Source organism: Neomonachus schauinslandi, chromosome 6, assembly GCF_002201575.2.
Source record: "Neomonachus schauinslandi chromosome 6, ASM220157v2, whole genome shotgun sequence".
Classification (NCBI taxonomy): Eukaryota; Metazoa; Chordata; class Mammalia; order Carnivora; family Phocidae; genus Neomonachus; species Neomonachus schauinslandi.
Genome location: NC_058408.1, coordinates 129,247,531 through 129,270,562, shown reverse-complemented (window position 1 = coordinate 129,270,562; position 23,032 = coordinate 129,247,531). Strand labels below are relative to the sequence as shown.

At 55.2% G+C, this 23,032-nt stretch overlaps 1 protein-coding gene across 1 annotated transcript in view; it reads left to right on the top strand.

The window, feature by feature from the left end:
• SH3PXD2A (SH3 and PX domains 2A) overlaps window positions 1–23,032 on the top strand; it is a 237,123-nt gene that overhangs the window by 153,191 nt on the left and 60,900 nt on the right. The window contains 2 exon segments of the mRNA XM_044916140.1: window positions 186–214; window positions 20,082–20,126. Of these exon segments, the coding sequence (XP_044772075.1) occupies window positions 186–214; window positions 20,082–20,126 (74 nt within the window).

Sequence of the window (23,032 nt, the reverse complement as noted above, 5' to 3'; positions counted from 1 at the left end):
AGGGCTGGCGCGGCGCGCAGTGCGTGCGGCTGCGGAGCGCGCGGCTCGCGGGCAGCCAGATCACATGAGCAGTGGTGCCGGGGACCGTCTGCAGCCTGCCCGTGGGCGCCCCGCAGCCGCAGCCCCGCAGCCCCGCGCCCCTGCCCGGCCCTAACCATGTCTGTCTGTTGTTGCTTCTTTTTCAGGGACTATGGCAGTTCCAAGAGGAAATCAGGTAAGGGAGCCTCCGGGCGTTTTTCCTTCCAACCTCCCCTCCCGCTTCGCGCTCGCGCTCTCGGATCCTGCAGAGGACTTTCTGGGGTCTTGTCCTTGCCGGCCGCTTGCCGGCCGCTCCCGCGGGGCGGTGTTCCCTTCAGGTGTCCCTCTCCCCAGCCCATGGCCCCTAAGCTCTCTGGTACTCATTCCTTCTCCCACCGAGCCCCTCAGGCTCTCCCCGGGTTCTCCCGGTGGGAATGCGGGTGGGTGCATGGGAGGGTGTGGGGGTGTCTCGTGAAGGGCCCCCGCAACGCTGGCAGCCAGATCCTACCCCCCTCCCCCCGTGGGCTGCGGTGCCTATTGCTGGGCACTGCTGTGACTTCTCCTTGGGTCCTTCCGGTGGTGTGGCGGTGATGAGGGGGTTAACAGAGACGCAGGGTTTTTCCCTTGCGAAGGTGAGATCCTGGACTGAAAAGGGGGTCCTACTTGAGTGGCTGTGAGTTTTTAACGCCTGCAACGCAAACCTCCTTTTCCCCCAGCTCTGAGCGCTTTCTCATTGCTGCGGGGGTGGGGGCTCTACGTGGTGGCAGCAGAGGCCTGGATGGGAGCGGGCCCACCGGCCCTGGCATTGGCCTGACAGGTGCCAGGGTCCACCCAGAGTTTGCGAAAGGGGTGGGAACAGGGAGAGAGGCGGGGCAAGTCTTCGGACGCTGGGTGCTGGGCGCTGGGCGATGTGGCTGGGATCAGAGAAGGATTCTCTCCGGGTGGGGGAGGCGGGGTTCTGCACGTGCCTGGGTGTGGGTGACGCACAGTTCATTGGGGGAGGGTGGTCCCTAGGAGTTAGGGTGTGTGTCTGGCGGCGGGGGGGAGGGGGGAGGGCGGCAGACTTAAGCGATCTGTGTTGACATGTGTGTTGCCCTTATTTATGGGGGTGGTGAGTTATGGGACCAGCAGCCATCTGGGGGTTCTTGGCCCTCGGGGATGTGGGAGTATGTATAAACACGTGGCTCAAGTTATTGGTTCCCGAGGGGAGATATCTGTTGAAGCGCCTTGACCTGTGGATCAGCAGAGGTGTGTGTGCCCATGTATGAGGAATAGAATGTGAATTGGGGTAGGTGTAATTGTATGTTGTGTGTGTTTCTGAGTATGGGTTGCTATGTTTTGTGTGTGCAAGTGCTTGCTTATATGTTTATAGGGACCAGGAAAGTTGTGCCCTGGTGTATGTACTGGGGGGCATGTGTGTATAGGTGGGGTTGTGTATGGACATGCTTGGGTCTTCATAGTTGTATGCCGTGAGGGTACGTTTACTCCTTAGGGCACACAGGTATTGAAGTGTGTGTGCCAGTGTGTTGGGATGTATCTTCTTAGAGCCTGTGTTCATGTGTGTTTGTGTCCCTGTTTGGGAGGTGTCTGGTGTGGGAGGAGACGTATGTGTGCACGTTCCTGGCAGCTGGGCAGGGGGGGTGTCTCAGGTCTGCCCACCCACTGGTGCAGAAGGGTATTTCCTGCGTGAACAGGATGGGAAGGCTGCATTAGGAACCTGAGGAATTGCGTACTGCATATGGGCCCCAGCTGTCACTTGCAGTCAGAGCCCTGGGAGGGAGAACTGGGAAGGAGGGGCACACTTGGGAATGTGTCACATCACCCCCCCCAACCCCACCCAAGAACTTGCTTGGGCCTCAAAGGTATAGTGTCCTGTGCCTGGGCTCAGATTCTGCTCTGTGTGACCTTGGGCAAGTTTCTAAACTCTGCCTCAGTTTCCTCATTTTCTACAAAGATGACAATAGTATCCACCTCACACGTAGCAGTTTAAGTAAGTTCATGTGGGGGCGCCTGGGTGGCTCAGCCGGTTAAGCGACTGCCTTCGGCTCAGGTCATGATCCTGGAGTCCCGGGATCGAGTCCCGCATCGGGCTCCCTGCTCAGCGGGGAGTCTGCTTCTCCCTCTGACCCTCCTCCCTCTCATGCTGTCTCTCATTCTCTCTCTCGCAAATAAATAAAATCTTAAAAAAAAAAAATTTAAAAAAAAAAAGTAAGTTCATGTGGAATAGTCCCTAGGACGTAATAACTACTATACAAGTATAAGTTTGTCATCATCAGTATTTTCTGAAGCCCTGGGACCTTGGGTGAGTCCCTTCTCTACTCTGGGTCTCAGTTTCCCCTCTAAAAAGTCAAGGGCTGGCTCAGATAACTTCTCAGGTCCCCCTACCAAGGCTCAGGTTCTATGCTGCTTCCTAAATAAGGCAGGGCCCCACCTAGGCTGCTTCACCCAGGGCAAGCCTCCCCTGGTTTCTCTGCCTTCTACTCTCAGGCCAGGAAAAGGATGGAGAGAGAAATTTAATTTATGTTGGCTTATGATAATGGCCACTTAGTGTCATGGTTAAAAGTGCAGCTCTGAAGCCAGACAGCAGTAATATCCAGTCTTGCTTTTCTCCTCTGAGACCTTGGGCAGATTTCTTACCCTCTCTGTGCCTGTTCGCTCTTCTGTACATTGGGGACGATATTCATACCCACCTTGTAGTGGTTAATTTTATGCGTCATTGGAGGGCCATGGTATTTAGATATTTGGTGAAGCATCATTCTGGGTGTTTCTGTCAAGGTAGTTTTTGGATGAGATGAACATCTAAATCACTGGAGTTTGAGTCAAGCAGATTACCCCTCATAATATGGGTTGCCCTCATCCAGTCAGTTGAAGACCTTAATAGAACAAATGCTGACCTCCCCTCAAAAGAAGGAATCCTGCTACCAGACTGCCTTTGGACTTGAACTGCAACTCTTCTCCGAGTCTCCAGCCTACCATCCTATCCTACCCCAGATTTGGGCTCACCAAGCCCTCATGATCACGTGTGCCAATTCCTTAAAATAAATCTCTTTCTCTCTATATATATACACATCCTGTTCTGTTTCTCTGGAGAACACTGACTAATACACACCTCATATGGTTATAATGAAGATTGTACAAACTAATATACGCAAGCATGCTTAGAACACTGCAACCTAGAAAGCTCTCCCAAAGTGCTAGCTCCTATTATTTATTGAGGATCCCCTAGGGGCTGGCAACTTCACATATGTTTTCTCATTTGCTGCCCAAGAGGCTCATTGCATGTGGGCGGTGGGATTCCCATTTTACTGATGAGACACTGAGGCTCTGAGAGGGTGGCTGCCTCCAGTCCGTGGCCAAGTGAGGATCTGAGTCCATGTTCAGGGCTCCAGCCTGCTCTGTAATGAAGTTCGCGGAGCTTCCCAGAGTCACTCCAGGCAGCAGTGTGTGCACAGAGAACATGGATGCTGTTCCCTGGTCATCCCTTTTCACCTGTTAGTTCCCAAAGCCCCAGTTCCTCCTCCTCTGAGGGGTCTCTTATTGAGCGCAGATCCAAGACTTGAAGCCAGGCCTGGGGAAGGTGGAGTCAACAGCAAGAAAGTTCTCAGGCAGCTTACAGCCTCTTAGAAGAGGCAGGACCGGTGACCCTGAGACTGGCAGGCAGTGTAGCCTCAGTCTTCTCTCTGCTCCCTCCTTCCCTCTGCTGAACCTGCTCCTCCCCACATCTCCACCATCCATGCTATTGCTCTGGCCCAGCATCAAGAAGTGGCCCTTGACCCCTCCCTTTCTCTCCCCTGCCAACCCAACCTCCTCTGCCATCACACCATGATGGAAGCTCCCTTCTGTTCAGGAAGACCTCAGCTTCCTTCTGGGTCTGTCTGCTCCCACCCTTGCCCCTCCACATTGTTCTCCACACCACAGCTAGAGTGAGCTCTTCAAAGCAAGTATCAAATCATGTGCTTTTCTGCTTAAATTGCCCCATCCCACCCAGAATAAGCTCTTTAATCCGGCTTACAGAGCCCTGTGTGCTTTAGCCCCTCGCCTGCTGTCCCGCCCCAGGCTCTACCCACCCCCAACATGCCCGCCCCTGCCCCCTCTGCTCTGTCATACCACTCAGCTTCCCTTCCTTAAACACAGCAAGCTCGTTCTCTTCACACAGCGCATGCTGTTCCCTCTGCCTGGAATGCCGTTCCCTGATCTTTCACACGGCTGCCCCTTCTTAACATTTCAGCTTAATTGTCACCTCAGAGAAGCCCCGATTCTCTGGTGTTTAGCTGCCCCCTCCCATCACTGTATGCATCATGGACCACACTCTCTCTCGTGGGTGTTCTTGTGTATGATCTGCGTCCCACCACCTTGAGAGGGAAGGCCTTGCCGCAGGGCCTGCACTAGGAGCGGGGTCCCCTCGTGCTGGCTGAAGGAGCAGCTGGGTCAAGGAGCTCACACGTGCGTGGATGAGACTGCAGGTCTGGACAGAGAGCTCCCTGCAGCCTCAAATCAGGGGAAATTATCTGGGAAGAGGAGCAATTTTGCTGGTTGGGGGCAGAGAACAGGCAACTTTGGTGATCAAGGGACAGCACTTGGGCAAAGGTGGGACAGCAGGACCGAGCATGGCTTGTTCGGAGACCGGAGACTTCAGCTGGCCTTATTGAGCACCAGCAGCTGTAGGTTGGGTACTGTGTCGGGTGTCATGGTTATAGGGATGGGTCTTTCTGTCCTCGAGAAGTTTGCAGTCTGCTAGGGTGATGAAGTGTATATATCTAAGAATGTCCTGTTAGAGGGAAGCAAAGAAGTGACATGGGTACCTGAAGAAGAATACTCCAGGCCAAAGGCATAAACAGTGCAAAGGCCCTGGGGTGGGAGCATGCTTGCTGGCCTGCTCGGGGCATGGCAGGGAGGTTTGTGGCTGGGGTGGAGAACAGTGGAGGGCAAGGTAGGGGTAGAAGGTGAGAGCAGAGAGGTAGCTCTGGGTGGGGGAAGCAGCACAGACCATGTAGGGCTTTGCACGTAGGGCTTTGCAGGCCATTTCAAGGGTTTTGACTTTTCACTGTGAGTGAGATGAAGAGCCATTAAGGGATTCTGAGGAGAGTGGGGGCATGATGTGACTTAGATCTCGGAAGGATTCTTCTGACTGGTGGTGAGTGGAGATGGACCAGGAGAGGAGATAGGTGAGAGGTCGTGAGAATTCCAGCAGCAACAGAGGGTGAGCTGCGTGGCTGGATTTCGATGATTGTGTGAGCGGTTCCTGTGGGTGCTGGGGAGCGGCAGTCAGCCCCGCCTGCCAGTCCTGTGGCCTTGGGCCGACCCCTCCAACTGAGCTCGGCTGCCTCACCGGTCCTGTTGTATTGGTCAGGGTGCAACTAGAGAAACCGACCCAGGGGGAGCTACGCATCAAGAGGTTTCTCTCAAGGACTTGGCTTACATGATGGTCGGGGCTGGCTTTGCAAGTCCGAGGTCCAAGGGCAGGCCAGGGCCACGGTCTACAGGTCTTCCGTGAAGCCTCGGCTCTGCTCTCAGAGCCCTTCAGCTAATTGACTCAGCACCCACCCCCTGCCAAGTAGCTAGGATAATCTCACTCAAAATAAACTAATAACAGACTTTGTTACAGCTGCAAAATACCTTCCGCAGCAACACCTAGAGTAGTGAGTGGTGGGGTAACCGGGAACTGTAGCCTAGCCAGGCTGACGCATAACAACTGGCCATCACGCCTGTAAAATGAAGTCATAAGAGCCCCATGCCAAGTGCAGAGGGTCCCCGGAGGTGACGCAGTGAGGGGGCTTTGGGCCCGGTGGTAGGGAGGTCCTGTTGCTAGAAGTGGTGCTTGGCTTCCTCGACGAGCTGAGAGGGGGCTGGAGCAGGCTCCCCAGAGCAGAGGGTGCTCTTCACACCTGAAAAAGACCCAATGCCCCCCTCTCACTTCTGGAAGCTGCGTTTCTCCCCAGCCCGGCTGTGGAGTTCCGAGTTTCGCCGCCAGGGGGGGCAGGTGGCCACGGATCCCGAGGTTTCGTCTTGGCCCCGGATGGTTGCCAGGCAGAGGGCCTGATGCTCCATCCCATCCAGCCTTCCTGTGAGGAGCTGCAGCTCGTTTGAACGCAAATGAGGTTACTCAAGAGTGTTGCAAGTTTGTTCTTTTGGGCAAGTGTTGATGTTCCTCCTGAAATCCTGTTTACTTTATACTTCTCCTTGGAAAATTGGTGAGTTCGGTCCGACTTCCATTTTATTGATCATAAAATCTGCCTTACTGGACGGAGTTAATGAGATCAGTGTTACTCCGGTGGGCACAGAAGCATGTTGCATGAACATAAGGGTTCAGGTTTTGGCGTCAGATGGACAGGGTTGGAACCCCAGCTCTGCCGTGTGTTCGCTCTGTGACTGGCAGTTTCCCTAACCGCTGACCCCCTTATGCCTTTACCCCTCTTAAGGAAAATGGGGGTAAAAATAGTGTCTGTCTCATTAAATGTAAGGATCGAAGTAGCAGAGGTCCTGGCGCATAGCGAGGTCCCCATGATAGCCACTGCCCCTGTTACTGGTTTAAGTATTGATGGATTCTGGAAGGAGGGGAGAAGTTGGTCTTACCCTTGGTCCGTGAGTTAAAAGACCCACTTGAAGCATTTATTTTCATTTTCCAAGCCCGAGGCCTGGCCTCAAGAGAAGACAGAAGCTAGACCCAGCACTTCAGAGTCGTTCGTAGAGTTAAGAACCCGGATTCTGGAGCCCGAGTACTTAGTTTCATGCCCCAGCCCTGCCAGCTGTGTAGTCTTAGGCGAGTCCTTAACTTCCCTGTGCCTCAGTTTCCTTGTCTGTGAAATGGGAATGACGATTCATCAGGTTGTTTGAGGCTTGAATATGAGTTACTACCTATGAAGTGTTAACTCCAAGACTGTGCCTGGCACAGTAAACGCTCGCTGAGGGTTAAGCCATTTTTATTATGAATAGGAGACAGTATCATAGGTATCCAGCTCTCAAACAGGAGAGACCCCTGGCTTTGCTCTTTGCCCTCCTCCAAGAAGTGAGCCCTCTCAATCAGACAGGAGAAGGTGGAGTGTGCACCATCTCATAATCGCTAGTAAATCTTGCAACAACCTGGGCAGATGGTCTTGTCCCCATTTTATAGACCAGGAAAGGTAGGTTAAGGGACTTGCCCCAGGTCACCTGGCCAGGTAGACACAGGATTTGAATCTGGCCCTTCTGATCCACACCTCTTCCACTGAAGTCTGTTCCATCCTGAGCCAAGGCCCAAGGGTGACCAGGACTTGGGCTCTGAAGGCCTCTAGGAGGGAGGGTCCATAGACTGGGATGGGGCTGGCCCAAGAGAATACCACTGAGGCATCTAGAGGGACCTTATTGGTCGTCAGGTATTCTTAATTGGGGAAAAGGTTTCTTTACAGGATGCGACCACTATCCTCTTCATTTATCTTTTTATGAATTTGGTTTTTAATGAAGTGGATTTGCTTAAAGCCTGTAAGTACTGGCTACTTTAAAGTTTGTCTACCCTCCTCCTGTAGAGAACGCCAAGAGAGGGGCTCTGCCTGTCCAAGGTGGGAGTGGGCAGAACTGGTCCCCTGCAGGTCACACTGCCCCTAGGCCCTGGAACCAGGCAGAGGTGTGAGTAGGGCCATTATGATGCATGTGGAGAAAGTGGGGCTGTAAGGCTTCTGGGGCTGTCCTCCCCCCAAGATGAAGGCCCCCTAGGGCAAGGAGCCCTATCCTGGCCCCAGGCCTGACCTGCTCCCCAGCCACAGGGGGAGGGGACAGAGCAGACAGCAGCAGCCTTCACTCCCCTCCAGAGGGCAGCTCTCCTAGAGTCTCTCATTTCTCTTAAGTGATTGCTGTCCCTGGCCCCATAGAACTCGAGCTTCAACTGAGAAAGCAGGATAGTGTCGAGGACTCATTAACAAATGCAAGACAGGCTAGGTTGCAGATCCACAGGCTGTGGGAGTCAACCAGAAGGGGACAGGGCTAGGAAGATGGGGGAGGCTGGGGATGAGCAGAGGGGTGGGCACTGTGGTGGGAGGGCTGGGCATGAGCCGAGGACTCAGAGGCTGGAATCAGGGTGAGGAATTTGAGGTAAGGAGAGGTGTCCAGCCTGGCGGGAGTGGAGAGAGGGCTGGGAGATGAGTCTGGAAAGGAAGCTTTGGAGGCAAGATCAGCAAGACTTTTCAAAGCAATTTCCAAGGCTTTCTTGTCTGCCCAGGACACCCATCCTCAGTGAGAAAGGCCCAGGCTGCTTGGCGAACACGGCCAAGACATTCCTGGCACCCTCCGACAGCCCGTTCCAAAAGTGAACGTGTCTCGTGAAGGCATTGCCCTCTGGCACATCTCACCGGGGCTGGTGTTTTTAAACAATTCTCATTTTCGTGGCTCCGGGTCCTCAGCCTGATGTCACCCCCGGAGTTCAAAGTCAGCTAATTGGAAATGAAAGGAGGCGGATTGATCTGGCAGCTCCACGCACAGCCCATGTGGCAGTGATGGGATGGAGAAAGTGAACGCGCTGCTCACGTGTGTGTGTGTGTGTGTGTGTGTGTGTGTGTGTGCGCGCGCGCGCGCCACCCCTCCCCCAGCCAGAGGGAGCGCGGCCCCACTGCCCCACTGGCCTGGACCCGGAGCCCGGGGTGGAGGCACGCGGAGGGCTCCTGGCATCCCCCGGCGCACCCCAGCTAGCCCCGCTCCCTTGGCCCTGCTTGCCGAGCCTCTCTCTGCCCCGCGCTGCAGACTCGCAGCTTCCTCTGCTAGGAAAGTAGAAAGATGGTCCTAAATTGAACAGCAAGTGAAAGGCTGGAGGTGTGCTCAGGCTGCTCGCTGAAGTACAAGATCCCAGGCCCTGCCCAGACCCACCGCATCAGCCTCTCTGCGGGCGGGGCCCGGGAGTGTTGATGGGCTCTCCAGGGATTGTGAGATCAAGCCAGGCTCGGACCTGAGATGGGCCATCCGCGTGGATTGATGGCGATGTTCGGGGTAGAAGTGCCCGGGACTGATGGGGCTGGCCCTGAAGGTGCCCTCAGCTGTCTCCCAAGTGGGTAAGACGGCCACCAGGGGGAAGGGGGACCCGTTGGGGGACAGAGAGTGATGGTCCAGCAGTCCGGGCTTGGAGAACGGCCCAGGGGCCTGCCCAAGCGCTGGCCTTCCTGCTGGCCTCATCAGGAGGCAGTGACGAGACTCCGTCTGCCTTTTCTTTCCAAAAGGTTGTCTTCTTGGGGGTAGGAAACACCCACGTTGTGGTCCAGCAAAGAAAGGCTTCCCACCGCAGCCCTCGGCCAGAAAATAATGTATTCCTCCCTTCGGCTTTCTGGTTTATGGGCATGTGACAGAAGAGCAACATTTCCAGTAATGATGAAGCCAGTGGAAAAACAAAGATTTGGGGGAAATGTTCATTACTTATTGTTTTAGCACCTTTTTCTGATCTAGGGTTACTTTGTTTAGAAACAGAAATGTGGCGTGTGTGATTAGTTGGCTCCTGGCCTTTTTATAATTGGTCAGTTCTGAAATGTGAAGGCAAAGAAAAATTTTCCAAAGTTTCAGTAAAAATTAGACATTTGCGGGGGGCGGGGACGCCTTTTTCCTTGACTCCTTCTGCTTTGTTCCCTGGATCTTGTCGTTGCCACGCATGACCCAGGCAACTGGGACGAAGATGTATTTGTTAAGGTTAGAACTGGAGTCTTGTACCTCGGAAACTGGGCCATGTCAGGGTCCCTTCACGTCCCTGTGCTCAGAAGGAAGAGCCGTCATCTCTCGGCGATCCTTTCCCCTGACCCTGTTTCGGGGGTCTAACGGGTGCAGGGTTGGAGGAAACCCCACAGGGGTGTGGGGGCTGCCTCTCCCCTCGTGTTGGATCCAGGTCAGGGTTGGGTGCATAAGTGTCCCCAGCAGGAGGGTGAGGTCCTTATAAAGCTGTGATGACAGACTGGGGACCAGAGGCCAAACTAAGACTGTCTTTGTACCTTGGCAGTGGCCCCCTGGGGAAACCGAGCAAACATGCAGATGTAACACCCTTCAGGCAGATCTTTCAGGATGGGACAAGTTCTTCTGGTCTGTCAGCTCTGTGCCCTGCACCATCCCTCCCTGGGGCCTCATGGTGCCAAGAGCTCTCCACCGCTTCTCACTTGCATTTGATTACAGGGTTGTGCAGAAGAGGGCCCTTTCCTCCGCTTCCCTGATGACCTCGGTTTCTCTCTCTGCTCTCAGCGCACAGCTTAGTGGACACTCAGGGCAGTTCTCCCCAGGGCCGGGGGAGGAGGGATGCGGGGGAGGGGGATGCGGGGGCGGGGGCACCCTTCCAGGCTGAATTGATAGGAAGCTGGTTTCTGAAGGGATGCTGGTCCTGGACTCCCTGCTGGGAGGAGCTCATTCCTGCCAGACCCGTAGCTGACCTCCCTGGCTCTGCCCTGGCTGCCTTGTCGAGTTCTCTAGCGACCATCCGCGCACCTGTTTGCCAGGCCCTGCCGTGGAAGGCGTGGGGTATCAAGACGGGTAGGATGAGGTCCCCGTCCTCAGGACTGTCAGTTGGCTGGAGGAGGAAGGAAAGTAAACAGCAGTTACGCTACAACGTCCAAGTGCTGTGGCGGAGGTGGGGCCGAGCGCGAGGGAGCCTGCCCGTGGGAGGCACACAGCCCTGCCTGGGGGTGCCGAGCAAGGCTTTCCACCCCGGTGCCTGGAGGTTTTTAAATGAGTCAGCCTGGAGAAGAGGGAGAGTGGCTGTACAGAGGACATCTGGCCGGTCTCAGCATTGGCGGGGCCACGTCTTCTAAACTAGGCTGAGGCTCGTCTTCCATATCCCTGCAGTACCTACTGGTGGCGCTATTTCAGAGATGCTGTCGCAGATGGCCACTCGATTGCTAATGTCGCTGAAGCTTAAAAAGCTCTAATTATAAAATGAATCCGTGTGCCTGGGCTGGAGAGAACTTGCTGGCCACCTCTGACCCTTTCCTTATCATTGGGAGGACTCCGGCTTCCAGCTGTCTCCAGGGGGACACACACCGTTGCCTGTGGAAAGAGCATACAATTCCAGGGCCATGCTCGCCCTAGCCAGGTGCCCGGGACCTCAAGGTGCTCATTAAAATCCGACTATCTCTGTTGGGGAAGGACTCTCCAGCCAGGGAGTCTCCCCAGTGGTTGATGATTGACCATGATTGATAGGACAGAGGAAAAAGCAGGCCTTTCATATTGCAGGTGAAGATGAGGGGGGCCCATTTTCCCCCACTTGTGTAATGAGCCCGGACAAAGCCCTCTGGGCACCAGTCTCCTTCCTGGCTTCTCCTGGGGAGAGAAGACCAGCATTAGCCGGAGATCCTGAGCTCTGGTGCCAGAGGGTTAACTCTGGGCTCCCCAGAGAGCTCACACACTCCTGACCCTCTGCTGTCCTCCAGGCCCTCCCAGTTGTGCCTTCTGGGAACAGCTCGGTCACGTGTGAACCAGATGTGGGGATTTCCCAAGCAGTGATGTATGCACAGACACACACAGACACGCACGCACAGACACACACTCACACTGTTCTGTTTACGTGGCATCTGAGGGCTCAGGGGATTGGTCCAGACCCACGCAGAGCAAGAGAGGGATGGGGGTGCGGAGAGGCCCAGGGGTTGCCGGCACACACTATGAGGGGCTGCTCCCAGCCCCGCTGAGCCCTGCTCCCAGCAGACATGAGAGAGAAGCCCGTTGTTCTTGCTCAGACTCCCATTTCCTGCAACATCCATCTTGCCATAGACCATACTGGTTATGGATAAATTTTTTAAATAATCTCTTTGAAGGGCTTTACAGCAGATGCTGGACCAGAGCCTTCCAGGGACGTTCTGCTGGGCCTGGGCCGGGGGGCTTTCCATGAGCCTGTCTGCCCAGCACAAGCGAGGCTCAGGGTCTTACCCTGGCCTGAGAAGGCCTGTATGTGGCTCAAGGGGCAAAACCTGGACTAGAGAATATGCAGGGCCCTGGGTGCCAAGAGGACCCCAGGGCAGTGGGGTAAGCTGGGCCTCAGTTTCCCCACAATGCCCTTGGGACTGAGTGTAATGAGTATGCACCCTTCCATCAGCCACTAAAAATTTATTGGGTACCACCTACTATGTTCGGGGTGCTGTGACAGGGTTAAGAATGTGAAGGAACTTGAGATCTGATTGGAGAGACTCAACACATTTTGATTAAGCACCTACTGTGTGCCAGATACTTGCTAGGACTACAGCGCTAGCCAGACATTCTGGAGTCAGCTGGTACAGTTGGTGAACAATACAGAGATCCTGCCCAGGGCAAGATGAGGGAGGCTGGCAGACCTTGGAAAATGGCGCAGCCTCAATCTCACTTCAGGAGTGAACTCTGCCCCTAGCCCCTGCCCTTTCAGCCCCACCCACGTTCCATTCCAATGGAAGTCAGCTGAAACATTGTGAGTCCTGCCCCAGAGGAGGGTCTCATTATAGATGTGAGGCCTTTGGGACCCCTCCCTGCTTCATCGCCCCCCACAGACCCTCACCTGAGGTGCAGCATGCTGTGTCTGGCCTCAGCCTGCCCTCCAGTTGGGTCTGGGCAGCGTCGGGAAGTGAAGATGCACTTGAGGTGCCAGGCAAGTGGGTGAGGGCGCCTCCCTCCCAAACCTCCGTGACTCCTGACATAGACAGGAGCGCCTGGGTAAATATGCGTGCCCCTGTGCCCCAAGCTTGGAGACAGATGGTGGAGAGTCAGTTTGTCATAGCCAAGGGCGCCCTGCTGTGCTCATGGTAGATGCTCATTAAATTATTGGCCGTTGATTCACTGATAATCAGATCGCAAGAGTCCAGTCTGGAGAAAACAAGACGTTGCACTTTTTGTAGCCCTGGGATGGGAATGTTGGTCCTGGGTCCATTGCTGTTGATCTCCATCACTCACTCAATCATGGCTCTAGTGGAGACTGAGCCAGGGAGACAGACGGACCACAGGACTGGGGGGCTGGGGGGCCAGGGGGCCCAGGACCCGGGGACGCAGCAGCTGCTTACCTCATCCCACTCCACTGGCCCCTGTTTCTGCTGCTGCCTCGTCCTCACAGAGCCTGGCTTTGGCTGGGGGAGCTGATGGGAGGGGGATATCCCAGTAAGTGGGAGAGGACCACCAAGGCAGACCACCCCAGGGAGTGGGGAGGTGGCTAGGATCCTGGAACTCGGAACAGTGTTAAGTTTGTCTCTTTTCTGCACACCACCGCCCCAGCATGGGGCGAGGTGAGAACCTAAGAACTGAGAGGGAGACCCAGCCCAAGGGGCTACGGTGGGGTCAGGCAGCAGCTGCTGGGAGTGGGGCTCAGAACCCCGCTGGCCTCCCCGCCCAGCACCCCTCTGTCCTCTGCCCACCCACGGCTCCTCTGACTAACCACAGCACCTGTCTTTAACCAGGATGCTTTGGATCTTTTCAGCAGCGGATCTGCCTGCCACCCTCTGGCAGGGCAGCCCCCTTTGGGCAGCTGCAGAGTTCCCGGAGGCATCCATGGCCCCTCTGCCCACACCCACTGGCGCTGCGGGCCCCGGATGGTCTAGGTGGGCGCCCTCAGACTTAGTCCCTGAGGGGCTGTGGGAGGGCTCCAGGCATAGTCCCAGCCCCCACCACACCCCATTCCCCACCTGAGCAGGGAAACTGACTGTTCTCTGACTGCACAGCTCAGTGGCCCGAGGGTCAGTAGTACATTCCCGCCCGGGGTTGGGCTGCCCCCACACAGACTCTGGATTCCCGGAAGGGCAGCTCCTGGGGAAGGAGGCAGACCCCTTCTTATTGAGAGCAAAATGAGTAGGAATATGGCTGCATGTACAAAGAGAAGCGCAACAGAAATAATGAGCCTCCCTTAGCCAATGGCGGGGGAGAATCCAGAGAATGAAGTCCCCTATTTTAGGCCCCTTTGTTCCCAATTCCCAGCCAGCCAGCCTGCCTGGGCTCAAGTCTGGCTCAAGTCTTACTGTTGTTCCTTGGGAAGAGCCTCACTTTTTGCATCTGTAAAATACAGATTGTTATAAGGATTAAATTAGTGTTTTAAACATTTTAAATTAAAATGTTTAGTACAGTACCTAGCATGAGTGTTACAAAGTGGGAACTGGTATAAATTTTCTAGCCCCAGCCCTGCCACTCACTTGCTGTGTGATCTTGGGCAAATTTCTTCCCTCTGTGGTCCTGAGTCCCCACATGCTCCTTCTAGCCTTTGGGATACCACCAAGAAGCCAGAGATGTTGGTGGGGATGGGACCTGGAGACAGACAATGGCTGGGTCTTCCCACTTATGATTTGCCTTCTGTCTTCAAGATGATATGCATCAGAAATCCAGCCCTACTAAATTTATTCTTGAGTACTTCTATTTATTTAGCTCAGAGTTCTGTGGCCCTGAAACCTCAGACCCTAGGCAGGACCAGCTACATAATTATGGGGCCTCTTGTTCATAAATGATTCAGGATTTCAAATGAGGGACAGAAGAGCATTAAACCAAGTCCAGGGCCCTTCTCAGTGTGGGGCCCTGTGGGGTAGCCTGGGTCACATGCACCTGAAGTGAGCCCTGCTTTGGAGGCTGTGAGAGTAGGAGGCAGGGCCAGGGGTCTGAGCTGCCACCTTAATCCCTCACTGCTGCAGTCCAGGGGCATGATTTTTTTTTCATGCCGTAAGTATTTCTGATGAGCTGGAGGCTGCCGTTCACCCTGGATCAGGTGCAGGAGTTGACCATGTGAGCGGGAGCACACATGCCTTACCATCGTACACACTCCCAAACTTGCACCCATGTGGCTTCGGATTGGAATTCATGTTTGAATTATTGCTTGTTTCGTTTCTTAGCCATCTTAATTTGTGCAGTGCTTTTCCCGAACCTATTTCAGGCCCCCTCAAGTGAACACATCACGTAGGCCACACTACTTCTTCTTTGTAAAGGAACTATTCTTTGCGAAGGACTGTTAGCCTGGGAGGGCTGCTGTAAAGACCTGAGCTCCTTCATGCCTGTGACCCGACAGTGCTTCCGACAGGGGGTATATTCTGCTCCTGGCCAAGTAAGCACCTCCTGCTATGGCCAAGCGGCTTAGTCCAAAAGGAAAAGAAATGTGGAGCCTATAGGAAATTCGAAGATTAGTTGTATAAACGGGGAGGAAAGACTAGGCTCCAGCAGATCTCAAGGCTACAGTGAAGGAAGAACAATGGAATTCCCAAGGAGGTGGAGGTCTTGGGAGCTCAAGGACACGGAGATCTGGAAGAATGCAAGGACGTGGAGAAGACGGGGGTGTTCATTCCACTCGGGGCCCCTGGCGGGGTCCCTGCTTCTCCTCCCCTCCCAGGGGCCCTGGGGCTTGGGCTGTGGAGGCCGGTGAGGTGAGTGACCCTGCCCTGGTCCCCTGAGCTCTTGCTTGGCTTTCGTTCTCCAAGGAGTTCATGCTGTTCTCCTGTCTCTCCCCCCTGGGCTCACGGCCCACTCTGGATTTATTAGTTTGAATGGGTGGGACTTGCTTTACACCAGGGAAGGATTCCTGGAAACGTGGTTTGAGACTAGATTTGGGCAAATTGAACCCACTTCTCACTGCTGTGGAGTTACTCAAGGTTAAAAGAAACCATATTAGGACCCAGGCCCTTCGCTAACCTGGCTCCATCCAGGTGTATTTTCATGTAGTACTTGGGTGTCTCCTGGTTGGGGGTTCCTTCCAGGCAGGGGCACCTGTGCGATTGTTATGTGATTTCTCATACTCACCTGGACCTGACAAGAAGCAGGTTCAGCATCTTAGAAGTATCCTCGGGTCACCGCATGTGGCCAGGAGCTGCAGGCACCTGGTCTTCTCAGGGCCTGGATTCTGGCTGATCTTGTGAGGGAGGGGAGTGCTGTGGGGGGGCCGGGAGGGATGTGGGAGGGATGTGGGAGGGAGGAGAGTGCCGTGGGAGGGACGGGAGTGCCGTGGGAGGGCCGGGAGGGCCGTGGGAGGGCCGGGAGTGCCATGGGAGGGATGTGGGAGGGAGGAGAGTGCCGTGGGAGGGCCGGGAGGGCCGTGGGAGGGGCCGGAGTGCCATGGGAGGGCCAAGGGAGGGGCCTCATCTCCACACCTCCTGCCCCCCCCCACACTGCTGCAGTCACCAGCTTGTCCCCATCACCCACTCCCTCTCTCTGTCCTCGTTCCTCCCCGTCCAGAACCTTTCACAGGCATTAGGCCATTGCACTCTCAAAACAACCCTACAAAGAAGACGAGGTAAGTATTTTTATCCGCAATGTACCGAAGGAAAAGAGGCCCAGAGAAAGGGCTAAATGCCCCAGGATCAGGGAGCTGAGTGGCAGGGTAAACACAAGAAGCGAGATTTTAAAAGAATTCTTGCCTCAGTTCTCTGCCCTCTGTGCCTCTTGAATGAATTGCTTTTTTTTTTTTTTCACTTGAGTTTCCATATACTGAGTGTATGTTTAAGTGGTTTTCCCTGGAAAGGTGGTCTAGTTCTCTAGAAAGATTCCTTTCAGCTGTGGAGCACTTGCATTATGGAGACTAGCAGGTTTCTGCTGGGAGAGCCTAGAACATCACACAAGGACCTCGGTTGTTGCTAGGCCCAAATGCTTGATTTTACAGACGTGAGCATTGAGGCTCAGAGAAGTTGAGCCACTTGCCCCAGGTCACAGAGCTGGTTTTCGGCAAAACCAGTTGTGCAGATTCCCAGTCTGGAGCCCCTGGCTTTCCACTGCCCCTGCCGCTGCTGTGTGGGGCCCTTGGTTCTGCCACCAGGGGAGGGCAGGAAGCCATTGGGTTGTGTCGGTCACAGCTGCTCACTTGGCTGTGCCTGTCCCTTGCTCCCTCACTCCGTCCCTCTGTCTCTGCTTTCCCAGCCCACAGCCAGCAGCCTTGTCTGCCTCCTGGCTGGAGGGCCAGGGTTTGTGAGCCAGGGTGTCTCCTCTGTTCATTGTAAGGAGGTGGGGTGGCGGGGGGGGGTGTCCTTCCCACCCTGGGTGAGGGCTTGCTCGGGTGGGCTGGAGACAAGACACTCCAAAGTGGGGAGAGATTTGGGGTGGGAGCAGCAGAACTGGATTAATTCTGCAGATCCAGGGGACTGGGAAATAAATCATGTTTTTAAAAAGACAGGCTCGTTTCTGGTCCACTTCCCATTTTCCTTTGGAGAGCGAAGGGAAGGCCTGCTTATGGGGGGTGCAGGGGGTGGGCATGAGCTTGGGTTGTTCCACACTTAGCAGTGGGGCTCAGTTTCCAGAGGCCGAGGGATTTTTTCCTGTCCTGCTCCACAACCCCCCCACCCCCCACCCCGCCTTCCCAAATTCCCAAACCCCAAGGGCCTGGAAGGGCATCAGGTCCTTCAAGATAATTCTTGAAAAAATCCTCCGAGCAGCATAGATCTTGTGAGCCTTTAGTCTAGGTGGGCCAAGGGTCCCCACCTCTCTCTCCTAGGATTTGGGGGTATCTCCCCATTGAGGAAGACGGCAGCTCCCCCTCTCTGATAGCCCTCATCTTCGAGCATGGAAGATGATGGCAAGCCCCTGCTCATGGGCCAAGCCCAGCCCACCATGTAGTTTTGTTAAGTAAAGTTTTATTGGCACACAGCCCCCTCACTCCTCCACAGATTATGAGGGGCTGCTTTTGTACCGTAACAGCAAAGGTCGTAGTCTTGACAGAGACCTCATGGCCCCCAAAGCCTAAAATAGCGACTCTGGCCCTTTACAGGAAAAGTTTGTTAACCCCTGTTCCAGCAGAACAAGTAAGTCTTCCTCGGTTCTCCAGGCCTGAGCCAAATAATTTCCCTTGGCTCACTGAAAGAGGTTAGCATTTTCCAAAAGTTTTCCTTATGAAGAACCCAAAAGAAACCAAAATGGACGATGTGCAAAGTAACCAAGCCAGCAGAGACGGATAGAGATGTGGACCCTCTTAGCTCCGTCTGCATAGGGCTGAGTGGGGCCAAGTGGTAGAGTTGGCTTGGGCCTGCCCAGGGTGCTTAGGATGGCCTTGCTGGCTGACAGCCCACTTGGCCACCTTTGGGGTACAGCAGCGGGGAGTTTTCTCCCCAGCTTCAAGCCTCAGAGGGCCTGGGTGTGTCCACCTTGTCTCAGCCCTACCAGGGCATGAATGCTGGGCCAGCATAGCTCCTGCTGCCCAGGGAGGCTTCGGGCTGCAAGTCCTGGTGAGAGGCTCCAGCCACAGGATGATTGTTTCTGGGTGCAGTCTCCAGGGTCTCTCTACCCCCAGTCCCACCAGTGACCTGGTGTTTGGGGGTTGTCTACAGGAAGGCATCTGTGTTTTCTTGGCACATCTGGTATCAAACACTGTCTGGTTCTCAACCTTGCCACCCCAGGAGGATGATTTTCCTGGTAGCCCCAGGGTTGGTTTGAACCGAGCTCACGGGAGATGTTGCCGGTGGTGGCTGTCATTGAGCACTGACTGTATACCAGGCACTATGCAGAGCACTTACTGCATATTACCTCATTAATCCTCGTAGATACCTAGAAAGGAAGTATATCGTCTCATCTCCATTTTTACAAGCGAGAGAACAGGTTCAGGAGGTTAAGGAAGTCCCTCACAGGGGAGAATCCACACAGTCAGACTCCAGAGGCCTTGCTAAACCCCTCTACCAGACCCCCTCTCCGCTGGCTACAGTGAGAGCTGGAAGGGCTGGGCTTCCCAGTTCTGCATGGGGAGCCAGCCTGCAACTGGTAGGTGACTTGCTGAGCAAGGGAGAATCAGGTGCTTTAAATGATGGGTGGCATCCACTGATTGCCCGAAGTCTGTGGCCCCACACGAGATGGACATGGTACTAGCTGTGTGACCTTAGGCGAGTTACTTAACCTCTCTGGTTCATTTTCCTCATCTACGAAGTGGAAGGAGTACCTTATCATTTCAGGTTTATTCTGAAAAGCAAATGAATTACCGCATGTATGTGTTCAGCACGGTGCTTGGTGTACAGTAAATGCTACGTAAACTTTTGCTGCCGTTACGGTTATCTTTACTATCTGCCATTGGGTCAGGCAGCTTTCCTGGCCAGCGCTGGGTGCCTCTCAGACTTGCATCTCAACGTTTCCTTCTTATTGTCCCCACTGCAGCCAACACTGTGCTCCTTTGGAGGCAATGGGAAATTCAGCAGAGAAAGCACCCGCCAGGGCTGATTCCAGACCTGGTTCTGTTTCTGACTCTGCTACTCTGTGCTTGTGGGAACTTGGGCCGGTTTCCCTTCCTGTGAAATGGGGTGAAAAATGCAGATCCACCTCAAGGGATTGTCATAGGCAGTAAATGAGTCTCAGTGTACTGTCAGTGCTTATTACATGTTGATCCTCTGATATTCTAGAATTGTTCACCCCACTGATTAAGCTGAGAGCTTTCTGCCTCATCACATTACTATTATCACATCTCACCATCGTATGTTCTTTTAGGTTCTTTGACTTCGCTCCTCCCTCTTGGCAGGAAGACAACTTCTAACCTCATTTCACAGATGAGGAAACTGAGGCCCAGATCAGACATGACTGTCTGAGCCTGGGACAGAGCCCTCATCTCTGATGGTCACTAAAGGTCCCCGTCCCTCTGGGTTGGAGTCGGGGTGTTTTAGAGAGTCCAAAGTGAGGCTTCCTTTCAGTCTACCCCGACCTGTCTTCCTCATTGGGTAAGGGCTGGACAAGACATCAGAGCCCAGTGGTGAGGTGCCCCATGACTGGAGACTGGCCTTGGGCTCTCCAGCCCTGATGTTTGAGGTTCCAGGTGCATGCTGCTGAGCCTGCTGTCCTGGTGAGGATCCTTAGAGCCACCAGGCCCTGTGGGGCCAGCCACCCACCCACATGACCAGAGAGAAAGGTCCAGGCTGCTTCCTCCAGGCAGTGAAAACCCATGGGCCCCGTTCCAGGCAGGGATTGTGTAGGCTTCTCTGTGCTCCAGAGGATTCCTGCGTTTCGGCAGGCACCTCATTATCCCCATCCCAGCCGGCTGTGTCCCAGCGCCTCTGTAATCACTCGGGCCCACGCCCAGCAGCCAGCCCAGGGCCAGGAAATCACTCCCCTCCCCTCCCCCGCCTTCCGCCGCCAGCCCAAAGCGACGCCTGCAGCCACTTGCCTGGTGGACCTCCTGCCTGCCTAACCGTTCTCTCTCCTCCTCCGACTCTCCTCTCTCTCCTGCTGCTGCTTGCTCTCGGGGGACTCGGAAGTGTGGCTCTCCAGCTGGGCTGAGTCTCCCAAGAAGGACGTGACAGGTACTGCCCCGAGTGCATGTGTGTGAGCATGTGTGTCCCGGGCATGCACGTGTGGGAGCTTCTTGCCTGGGATAGATCACAGTCCTTCATCGGCATGCCGGCCGGCCTCTGGGTCCCCCCTTGCCCTTCCCTTAGCTGTACTCACTGCCCTCCTTCCAATCCTCTCTAGGCCTCAGAGCCAACCTCGGAGCCTGCAATGGGTGATGAGCACATAGCCCGGTGTGTAAACAAATACACTCTGGACGCAGAGCGTGCGGGTTTGTCCCCGGCTCTGCTGTGTCCTGGCTGTGTGAACTTAACCTCCCTGAGCAGTGCGCTGCCAACCTCCCGGGGAGCCCGGCATGCAGAAAGCACTCAGGTGATGGCGAGGCGGCCGTCATCTTGTACAATCGCTCAGCTGGCCATCCCTGTGAGGTGGGCCGGCCAAAGACAGTCAGTCTCACTTCAGGCAGTTAACTTGAGGCAGAGAGCCGAAGTCCCAGACCCCACCCCCCCCCCAGCCTGGTTTCCAGTGGTCCTCACCGGGGAGCTGCAGCATGGCGGGGAATCCTGTGACTGATGTCGCGGCCTCCATGCCCCAGAGCTTGGAGCCGCCTCTGCCTCAGCGGCCTTGCCAGGCTTTGGGCTGCCTGGCCCAGGGTGGGCCTCAGGGACTCGGGCCTGTGCCTTGTGTCTAGGCAGAGCTGGGCCAGGGGTCAGGGGCTTTCCTTTAGCCTCTGGTCTTGCTGAGGCTGTCTAGGGCTCTCAGCTGCTACAGAGATGGTAGCATGCAGAGGGGTGGGATTTCCAGAAGGGGCTTCTAGGAGCCCCTCCATTTCTGAGAGTGCTAACACACACACACACCATCACACACACACACACACCATCCCACCCCCCCACCACCCATTGTGCCCAAACCTGAGAGCAGAGATTCAGGTTGGGGAGTTGGGGGACAAGGCAGAAGGGTCAGAGGTCAGAGGGCCTGGGCTAGCCCCTCCCCACCACAGCTGTGGGCAGGGAACTGGAGGTGGATGTCCTGGGAGGGGGCCAGAGGAGAAAGGCAGCAGGCAGGAGGACCCCCTTGCCTGTCCCAAGCTCCTTGCAGTCATCCTTCTGGTGTTGTCTGTGACGAGGGCCTGGGTCTGACTAATCACTGGGCTCCTATCCCTTTTTCCCCTCTCCACGAGCCAGTGAGCCAGAGCCCACTTGGCCTACAACAATACATTTTATTCACGAAACGTATAGCCTGGCCGCCCAGGGGCCTATAGAAAAGCTGGCAGGCCAAGTCCAGCCCAGGAGGAACCAGTTGTGAGGGGCTTGGAGGGACCTTTGGTGGGATGCCAAGGTTTGGGGGGTCAGTGAGAACGTGGGGAGCCTGGGGCGGGGGCCACCGCAGGGCTTGGCTTCTCAGGATGAGCCCAGCTGTTTGGAGTGAGAGGCTGAGGGGAAGCAGTGTGGGCCGGGGAAAACCAGCCAGAGGAGGAGTTCAGGGCTGGAGTCTTGGGCAAGCCTCCAGCTCTCTCTGGGCCTTGGTTTCCCCACCTGGAATGTCAGAGAGGGCATGAGGCAGGAAACTCAGAGGTAAGGGGCTGATGTGGGGGATCCTCGTAGATAAGAGTCCTGGGGCTGCTTAGCCTGGCATCCTCCCCAGAGTGGGCCCAGGGGGCTCTGATCTGGCTCTCCAGCTGGCAAGGATCCACTGCCTGCCAGGAGGTGCGGTTTGAGAGAGGCATGTTTCAGGGACACAGCCGCAGCCGCCCTTTTCCTGGCGCCTGTGGCCCTTGCCTTGAGCTGCCTGCTTGTTCTGAGGCTGCAGGGGAACCTGAACCCCTCCTGCTCCTCCCCACATCTCCCATTTCCTGTTTGCTTTATAAACAGTGTCTACAGTTTACATAGGGCATTAACCCTATCACCTAGTTCCATGCACAGAACAGCCCACTGAGGGTAGGTACTGGTACTGTACCTGTTTACAGATGAGGAAACTGAAGCTCAGAGAGGTTAAGTGTCCTCCCCAGGGTCACAGAGCTAGTAAGGGCAAAGTAGGACTGGACCTCAGACCCTCAAACTTGAATCTTCTGCTTTTGCATCTTGAGTCACAGGCAGCTGAGGCCAGTGCCCTGTCCTATGGCACCAGGCCTGGGGCAAGTACTCTCATCAGGGAGACTCTTGTCTAAAGCACACAGCTGACTAGGGCTCAGTACCCTACAAACAAATCCAGCAGAGGCCAAGAGTGAGCACCATGGCTAGAGTAAAATCAGGCAGCTCCTGGAGGGTCAGAGATGGTTGGGTAGAACTGGGGTTGGTGGAAGAAGCGAAGGCATTCCAGGCAGGGGAAGCAGCTAAGGCAAAGGCTTGGAGGTAAGACCCCACATAGAACAGTGTGGTGGGCACATGGTGCCCTCAATACATATGTTGACTCATGAATGTGGCCTGGAACAGGAGGGTTATATGTCAGGGAACTTGGGGAACTCAGATTGTCAGAAAGACTGAGCTTGAATTTGGCCTTTATTCTGTAGGCAACAGGGACCCATTGAAGGTATTGGAGCAGGGGACTGACTTGGCAAAAGCCTCATTTCAAAGTTTAAGTTGGCAGGCAGAATCAGGCAGGAGCCAGGGGTCCATCCAGGTGTTAGTTGGAGGAATGCAGGTGTGGGGAAGGGCTCCAGGGACCTGCCAGAGCCCTAGCAGATCCAGCCAGGGGCTCTGAGTAATAAAGGGCCCATCCCTGGACAAGACTGTTACAAAGTCCCCTTCCAACCTGGGAGGGGCTCTCCTCTCTAGAAGGGGTACACCCCTTCTCCGTACCTCTGTCAAACCTGTCCCATCTAAAGACTAGAGGCTTCATCCACTGCCCCTGCCCCTCCTCCTCCTTTGGGCTGACTCCTCCAGCCCCCAATTTTCCAGGCCTTGGCTGGGAGGGGATCCAG